Source organism: Amphiura filiformis, chromosome 6 (assembly GCF_039555335.1).
Source record: "Amphiura filiformis chromosome 6, Afil_fr2py, whole genome shotgun sequence".
NCBI classification, from domain to species: domain Eukaryota; kingdom Metazoa; phylum Echinodermata; class Ophiuroidea; order Amphilepidida; family Amphiuridae; genus Amphiura; species Amphiura filiformis.
The window spans coordinates 66,001,544-66,011,292 of record NC_092633.1 but is presented as its reverse complement, the minus strand read 5'-3'; the positions used below and the strand labels follow the sequence as shown (position 1 = coordinate 66,011,292).

Genomic DNA, 9,749 nt, shown 5'->3' with positions numbered 1-9,749 from the left:
TGTTTTAATCTACAATTGAAAGTAAAATCCTTTTTCCTGGTTGTCAATATAATTTAGTTGGACAAGTAATCAATTGTTTGTATTTGATCTATCTGTTACAACAACAAAGTCAATTTGCAAGAACCACATCACTCTGTGCTGTACAGTATATATACATACTACATGTACCACTAAACATAGCTCGTAGTGGATACCGGCTGCGCCGGCATACACTTCTCAAAATATTGGACCTGCCTGTCGCTCTATCACACGGTAAAGGATAGTCAAAATAAAGATTCCTATCGTTTATTCTCTAAATAAGCAGACTCTCCATGGACTACAAACCAATCTGGATTTACACCAGCTAGTGCACCCTGTTGACTGAAAATTGCAACAATTGTATCATGAGTTAGGGACTTTAATACTTGTTGTGAAAAATACTGTCCACATTGGCAGGTAGATTTGTTGTTATACACCTATCCGACTTCGCCATTACTGCGGTGTCCCCGATGTAAAACTGCGGTGTCCCGAGGTCGGGGGTTCCATCCATTATTTATTGTGTGCTATACAGAATTGTACCCGGGAATTGTACACAACAGTGATATTCAATACACAATCATGAGTATTGAATTACTTAATTAAATCTCCGCTCTGGTACATCTGTGTTGCCGTCAATAGAGGGCCAAATACAGTAAACGCTTCTCGGATTGGTGTATAGGCAAGAATATAATTAATGTGAAATACTTTTCTTCATAAACATAGGCAAGGTGAAAGAATACTGAGACAGATTTGTTCACATTTAACGTAATATTATTATTGTTGCCAACCTTTTTCTTGATTGGAGGACTATGGAAATGCCTTGGTGGCAGTGTTGTAACAAGTCATGACTTGTGACTTGAGGTCAAATGAGGCAAGTGACTTGAGTGATATTCAGCGAATTGACCCCACTGTATTTCTACAGTGACTTGACTGACTTGACCTAGTACTTGACCACATTGGTTAACTGTTTCAATACTCCGCAATTGTTAGTTTCAGGTGTGTGTATGACTTGAATTTGGAGTCCGACAGGCTTCACAGACCGCATTGGAAGGGCCACCCCTGATTTACAGCTTTATAATCAATTACAAATTTAAATGACAAGGTGCATAATTTGACAGCTTTGCCCTGCATGTTATACTACTGCAGTGCAGGCATTTTGAAAGGTTGTATATATATTTGTGATTTTCAGTCAGATTCAGAAGGCTTGGAGGAACTTACGAGCTAAAAAGTGATGAAAAAATTATGCTAACAATTTCTTTGTGGAATGTTTCATAAATAAAGAATCAAATAAAGAAGCACCATAGATGAACAAGATGTTTTCAACTTTCAATATTGCAATTTGATTCCCTAACAAACCACTTTAATAACAAGAGAAGATTCATTTTGAGTTTTTTTAATATCAGAAAGTCTTTGTTAGTCTATAATTTTGATTGTCACTGTTAACAACCAGCTTATTAGTATTAAATACTTAACATCATTTGGTGCAAGGTTATCTAGGGAGGTTTTCCAAATCCAATGTTGGAAATGATTAATTTCCACATTGATATAGTCAGCAGCTCTATGTACATGGTTTGTATGAAACATGCAACGAGGTAAATAAGAATAGAGCTCCCTGCTCGCCGAAACGATGAAGTCATCTGCCCAAGGTTGCTTGTTACCGGTTCGTTATAAATCAAACCCAGAATTGCCCGCTTTGAAGTAAAACGCGGTTTGAAAAACAGCACCAAATGTTACCAAATTAGCAAAGAGATCTACTCTTTTGTGTACAGATAAACAAAGTTGAACAAACTAAATTTCCCAGTTTATCCTCATTTTATGTTATTATTGTTAAATTAAAGGAATGCAAGCACATCTTCTGAATCTGGTACAATGTATATTTTGTCATCATTGCCTGATCATCGCTACCACTTTCTGCTTCATTTGCCATTGTGGTAGAGCTTGTATGGCAACGGGACGAATGTACTAGATTTAGGAGTATGCTTGCTTTTATTATTCTGCAATATTACGCTAAAGCAATGGTACACAGTAAAGTTGAATGTGCTAAAATGTGCAATTCATTTCAATTTATTTATCCATACATGCAAAAGTAAATTCAGTTACCATTTTAGTAGTATTTGGTGCTGTTTTTGTTAGGTCCCTTCATTTTGTAATGGGTTGATCAGTGTGCAATTTTCAATGAAACGGCAACATACTAACTTGAGCTCAGCGATCTACATTTATCTATGTCGTTGGTAGCATGGCAACAAAACTGTTTTCTCCAGTTAGCACTAAAAGATGAAACTCATAACATAACACCATTTATAATCTACTCACTGTGGATCCCATAGAACAGCCTTTTGCAAAGCCCACTATGTGTGCACATACACAAGTCTATCTACATAAAAAAATGTTACTCTCTTATTTGCACAATATATACAAGTAACATAATGGTGGCATGTTATCATATACATCATTTACAAAATTCAACATTTTTCATAATGTGAAAACAGCATAGTAGTTACCCGTTTCGGTAAGTAAGAAAAAGAGACATGTATGGTGACTTCAGTTCCACCCATGCAGTGTCAGAAATCACCATACATTCATTATGCAAAACATTGAACTCTGCCCTTGCACTATGATGTCACATACACACCACTGCCATAGCTGCTCCATAGAAAAGTTTATATAACTGCACAAAACTGGGTATATGCTATTTGATTCAGTACTTTGGATATCCATCCAGAGACAACCGTGTCACACTGGAGGAAAGACAACATGAAAACATGAGCACACAAACAGGTTGCTATGGTGAGTGAGCAGCGAGCATCAATCCGGTGTCGGCGTAGTCTCTGGCAGACGTTTGTCGTACATGCAAAGTGCTTGGTGTAGGAATTCGTACTGCTCATTGGTCTGAATCATGCCACCTCTGAAATAAAAATGTTAAAACACCCATTAGTGACCTGATATAATCAAATTATTGGTTCTTTCTCATCATTTCATCTTTATGGTAGGTTGTCAGATTTTGTCATATTGTGTTTTCTATCTTACATTGAGTATTGCCCCATAGGATAGTACATTACTTCCGTGAAGGTTAGCACTTTTACTTAGCACCATTTAAAAAAAAAAATCTTGATCGTAAAATTGTACATGGGTAATTTATATAAGCCATCTTCAGTTATTAATGTCATAGCTTTATACAGATGCAGAACCCTATTCAGCCTATATATATAAAATGACCTTCACAGCCAGGATCAGCTCCCCACATTTCTTATGGGTAGATCGGGACATTTGGCAGAAAGTTCCTTGCCCAGGTGAATTTCAAACTACCTCAATATTTCCATGAGAGCAAAAATATGACAGTACTGCGGGAGTTTGAACGTAGCATCATGACTGAGCTAATTGGTCTACTTATGCAGCTGTCTCTATACCGCCCGACTTTCAGTACTCTGTACATAATTATGTTTCTGAATCCAGCACACACGTATGTTGTGCACAATTTGATGACTTACCTATCTTTGCGCATTTGGCATATGATGCCCAGTATATCAATCATATTTTCTTCTTCCAGTTGCCGCATTCCTATGCTAATTGCGATGAAGCAGCCTGTCCTTCCCAGCCCAGCACTGAAAGAGAACAACCGTAATGAATAAGATGATTGGTGACACCAACAATAGACTTCTTTAGAAATTGTAATATTATCAAGATGGATATGTATAAGTCGTAAGTTCTGTGTAGTACTGTATTGAAATTGTAGAGTCTGGTATCTGGTGACTATGACTACAACAAATGAGGCACAATATCTAAATTTTATGTCTGCTTATTTACCAGTTATATGTGCACATGTAACAGTACACACACTGTTATTTTTAGATCACCCAGTTTAACCGTATGTGATCTTATTGGCTGCATGAAAAGCCATCAACAATGCATGTACTCTGTCTCAACATAGAAGAGCATAACTGACATTTTTGCCAAGTTTTTGTTTAGTTTTCATCCTTAAAGGCTCAAGAATCTTGCTCTATTGCTACCTTTACAGAAATATGGAACACGGCAACATGCCAAAATTCATACATTGTACTCTAAATCCAAACCTTTTACAATAAATAAACATCCCAGCAAACACAAAACGTTTAAACAGGTTATATTTTGGGTTTTGGCTTTGGTAAAAATGTTTTAATATTGTCGGGTTATATAACGGTCATAAAATCGTTTTAAAATGTTTTGTATGAAAACACACTACCACAACATTTTTAAAATGTTTTCAAAATGTTATTGTAAAATATTTGTTGCAAACAATTTTTGCCAAATATTTTGTAAACACTTAAATAACATTATGTTAGCATAAGTTATCAAAAAGGTTTTTGAATGTTATGAAAATGTTTTATACCTTTTATATACCCTTTATATAACCAGACATTTAAACGTTTTCTGGCAAACTTTTCTAACCTTTTGTGAATAATGTCTAAAATGTTTTTTTGCTGGGATGTGCATATGAATGGTGAAGTGCAGCATTTGTCATTTATCTTGAAATTATCAAATATATTACATGCATAAATATGCATACCTGCAATGTACAACAACAGGTCCTTTTGGTAGTATAGGATCACTTCTACTGATCTCCACCTCCTTAATCATCTCAAGTAATGTGATGGGATTATCAGGAGGTTTGTTATCAGGCCATGATGTGTACCAATAATGTAAAACCTGCCGGTTCTCATCAAGTGGCAAGTACTGAAAGAAAGAGAAAAAAAAGAAACAATATTGAAATTAATCATGAAAATACCATGGTAAACATCATACAATTGTTAGTTGAATATGTTACTCAATTCCTGTAATTATGAACTCACAATATCAAGGCTACGTGTTGATACTATATCTGGCTATTCAACTAGAGCAGAAGTTAAAGTTTGCAAGGTTGTCTAATTTTGACCGTCCACGGCGAATGAGCCGTAAAGTCGGCCCCTGGTCAATTTTGTTTTTTTCCCTGTTTAGAAAATGTATATCATAAGCTTTACAATGATATATCATTGGACTTCAAACGATATTCAGAAGCGGAGTTATGGCTTGTTCAACTTTGCTCCTTCAGTAAAAGGGTACATTATTTTGGTGCTGCAATATTTCTCTTTTTCTACATTGCTGGTATTAAATATTAAATTGTGATAATTGGCGGTCACTTCAAATCATCCCCAAGTCAACGAGGTTCAGGAATGTCCTCTCATTGTTAATTGTTGGTTAACCCACCACTTGAACAGGATTTAGCCATAGCAAACAAAGACTAAAGCTATTTACTATAAGTATAAGCTTATTATCCTCTTCAACAATAGGATTAAAGATTGATGTGCGGACTGGACTGAAATGAGAAACTTGTAGGACAATTATTGGATACATTATGAATGCAAGCTTCATGCACATTTTACACCGTAACTCGGAATACAATTTAGGGAATTTACGGTTCGTTTGTGCTGCCGGGTCACAATTTATGTGTGGTTTGATGGTATTACACATGAATGGTCCATATTTCTGCTCTCAAATTGTATGATTTGGGCTACAAAGGGTGTAGTTTGTTGTAGCTATAGATGTATCACACAAGACTTTGAAATCCAAACAACTTATCCCATAAACTGCACCATAATTTTGGAATGTAATTTTCAATTTCTTGGTCATCTTGAAAGACCGATATAGTAAAGATGCAAGTTTGTGAAACAACATCCACCATCACATAGTCTCCACTGTCTTTGATATGGACCCGTCACACATGAGTATAGCGTTAGTGACAAGCGTTATCCCTTCCTGAACCCCAAGTCACAGCTATAGGCATGTCGAATGCTGTCATTTCAGTTCAGCCGGCACACACATATCCCAGAAATAGCATCATTTCATATGCAGCCACTATTGATAGACACCACTAGTCAGTCACTCAAGAGGCCTAGTTATATGCGTCTGTGTCATAATTCAAGCACCAGCATAACCTTCAGCTTTAGTACAGTGCAACTAAAATCTGATTGGCCCAATGTAAAATCAGTACTTTTTTACTGACACAAAAATGTCACCAACTTATTTTGACTTAGTATCACCCAATAAAGTAAGCCCAGAAATATAATGTTTCACAAGTTCATGAAAATACCATTTTATACATGTATTATAGTCAAGTGCTTTTCAAAGAAAGCCTTCATTTTTATGCACAGCTCAAGCAAAATGTAAAAATATATCACACATTTCACATTTGTTCTCTCCTTCAGTTTTAACAAGTGCTTCAGAGTACTGGTAAAAGAAGTTTACAGCATTCATTTTCTTTTTTACTGCAATCACACACTTCTACCAACACTTAACAGGTATGCCCTTGGGTGGCAAGAATGACTTAATATTTTATTCTCTTATTTTACATATGGCCTACTTCAGCACTTAAAAAAATACAATTGGGTGCTTAACCATACTCCGGTAATAACCACTTTCTTTTTTTATCCCTTCAAGGAATATTAATAGATTCTTATGACTTTCATATAAAAAATAAGATAATAAATTCCCCTGTATGTTCTGAATATAACATCAATACCACCTGTCCTACATTCCACAGTCATGGAAGTCATGTTCTAAATACATAGAGATTTGCCTTTAAAGTAAGACGTGTGCTCTACCTTACTTTTATATTAAGTGGTGATGAAGCAACAAAAAAATGCAAACAGGAGACGGGGCCATTCATTCAATATCTCGTTGGCAAATCCAAGTAGCTTACAAGTGTACTTGGGCCGATGGAATGAAAACATGATGAATGTGTGCAGGAGGATAAATAGTACATAGGATTTACAAAACATGACCAAACTCAAATAAAAGAGACACTTGTCTGAAATTGAGATATTAATTTACATTCTGCTTCATACTACAGCTAAATGTCTTTCTGAATCAATTAAATCATCTCAAGTTTCAGGATCCTCTAATACATATCTCAATTCATATCTTTCAGCAATAAATTGAACAAAATGTTATTACTGGTCCAACTTCTGCCTCATTTATGTGTGTTTGGTCGATCGTCACATATATTACTGGAAAAGTGGTAGCAGACAAGGAGGTATAAATTACTAAGATTGTAAAAAAATTAGCCAAAATATGATGTAAAATTAAACATATCTGCTTATGTTCAATATTAAAGTCATTGAAGCAACAAAAAAAAAAAAAAACGACACTAGCTCGGTGATACCCATTTTTCATGAGATGTGAAAACAGTTCTGTTTTGAAGCACATACTATGTACTGTTAAAATCCCTCTAAAATTTCCTACAGGGTGTTATACAAATATTGAATGCTAAATGAGTACAGTGGTAAGAATATTTTCACAAGGTGAAATATCAATGAGGCTTTGTCAAGTTGAATTGAACAGACCGTTCATATTTCACCAAATGAAAATATTTGTACCATTGAACTAACAAAAACATCAATACTTGTTTTATTTACAAATTTCTTTTCATCCAATCACCAGGACAACAAACTATGTTAAAAAATATATAACTATATTTATTTCAGAAGCAACACCCACACCTTTAATTAGCGAGTTGATGTCGTCACCGTACATGAAACTTAAAGCTACACACGTTTATTAGCATTGCCATATGAAAATAACTTGAAAATGAACTTGTGTGGAGTGCAATAGTCTTTTCACAGCTGATGATGAAAATAGCAAAAACAATCAAAATTAAACAGCTAACCAAATGATAAGGACCTTTGTACGAGTTATATATTATGTAGCTATGTGTAGTCTCCTATATGCTCATATAAATTATCTTCCCTGTTTTTATATGCATAGAAGACAATGAAGAACATCTTTGTAAGCTTGTACTCAATGTACTGGTACCTTTCCCTTTATAGACTAATCAGAAAATATTAAACCTATTTCTTTCTTACTTTCAGTTTGACATTCACAGGCACAGATTCTGCTCAGATAGCTACAGACATAAAATGAACTTGTCCAATCATCTTATAGACCCTGTACACATTATGACATTTTCTTCTTCTTTGATAAAGATTGAATGAAGATTAAAAATGCTGTTTCCCTAATGTGTATGCACAGGTTTTTGTTCAATGAAGCAAAAGGGTACTTTTGATTCTTAATTTGACTAAGCTATTTCTGTAACGTGTACACTCACTTCATTAGATGAAGTGATTACGTGACATGTGATAATCAATAGCCTACATGTATGTCAAAATTCTTATGCATCTCAGCTGTGTCTATACTTGGAAGGAAGACATTTGTAGTGTGAACAGTGTCTTACTTACCTTCAAGTTGAATATTCTAAGTATATAATCCTCTTTGCGAGTAATCTCCTCCACAGTGACCTCTATATCAGCAAACACCTCTTGTTTATGTGGCCAATACATTTCACATTTAGGCTGTGGTAGAGATAAAAATAGTTAAAAACAATTAATGCTGTAATTAAGATTCATGATATACAATTCCATTTGAAATCCATATGAATGGTTTATGATGAGCATGGGGTTAGGAATATGATTAGGGCAATATCCTCCCGCAAATCATCAACATTCTTTCTTGGAACACAGATTACTATCTCCTTCCAATATTAATTCCAATGTTTTGTAACGGTATTTAATGATGTGCTTAATACTGTATAGCAGCTTATTTTCGTGGGTTAATATTTTGTGATTTTAACTGCTAACAGTTGTGTCATTTTTTTATTCACGGTTTCAAACAGCTATATTAAATCCTACAGGTCAAAAATATATTTACGCAGGGTTTTTAATATACGGTTGCCTGTTTGAAATGTGAAAAGCATGAATATTATACCCGGCCTGCAAATTGTCCATTATACAGCAACCCATACGGTCATTAGCATTCATCCAACCTTGAAACAAATTTATCATTACATTATTATGTCACTTGCAACACAGTGACAATGAAAATACAAAGGAGCATATGGCATTCTTTCATTCCACCAACCATATTGTATGCAATCAAGCAAAGTAAGTCGGATGTCGCCAATATTAATTTTGAGATACAACATAAACAAGTGTGCAATTCTTTTGTTTTTAATTGTTTATGTAACGCTGTGAGTGTTGACATCCCTAACAAATGTGATTCAATTTTTAATGATGATTAATTCAGAAAAATATTGTAGGTATAATTTGAAAATGTAGGCCATTCCAAGTTCAATATGGTTGACTTTCCATCTCATTTGGCCAGCATGATTACATCACAACACGAGGTGTATGTGTAGAAGCATGAAACCAAATACAGCTGGTAGAATACTCATCTCTTGTCACAAGGATCACCACATCTTGATGAATTTACAATATGGGTCTGGGGGAGGCGATTTTCATGGAAAATGGGTATGGAAACGTGACAATAGACTTTTCAAATGAAATTTTCCCAGAAGAAAACAAACCTTTTTGATGAGCTGTTGCATGGGTGTTTTGCTGAATTCAAATTTTTATTGATATCGTTTAAAGACAACAGTTGGAATGAATCACCGTCAGGCACCAGTTTGCTTTGGATGACCCGTTTTATAATTTCAGGTTATCCACAACAAACTATTTAGCCTGAATATAAATCTTAAGATGTACATAATGTTATTATTCCCACCAGGTGGTGGCCGCATTGCATTCTCTAAATTCAGTAAATTTTCATTGTCAACCGTGTAATTGAATGGGATTATTTTGAATTTTAAAACGCTTGAAATATCACAAACAAATAGGCCTATGTTAATAAATAATATTTACAAGCTAAAACCGTTGGGGTTCGATAAT

The 9,749-nt window shown here is 34.9% G+C and overlaps 1 protein-coding gene across 1 annotated transcript in view; it reads right to left on the bottom strand.

Annotated features, from left to right (window-relative positions):
- Positions 1–776: 776 nt before the first annotated feature.
- LOC140155846 (tyrosine-protein phosphatase non-receptor type 5-like) overlaps positions 777–9,749 on the bottom strand; it is an 85,652-nt gene continuing 76,679 nt past the window's right edge. Inside the window, exons 10-13 of the mRNA XM_072178836.1 lie at positions 8,265–8,378; positions 4,562–4,728; positions 3,507–3,620; positions 777–2,923 (exon numbers count right to left, since the gene is read on the bottom strand). Coding sequence (XP_072034937.1) covers positions 2,824–2,923; positions 3,507–3,620; positions 4,562–4,728; positions 8,265–8,378 — 495 coding nt within the window. The 3' untranslated portion in view covers positions 777–2,823. The remainder of the gene's footprint in view (positions 2,924–3,506; positions 3,621–4,561; positions 4,729–8,264; positions 8,379–9,749) is intronic.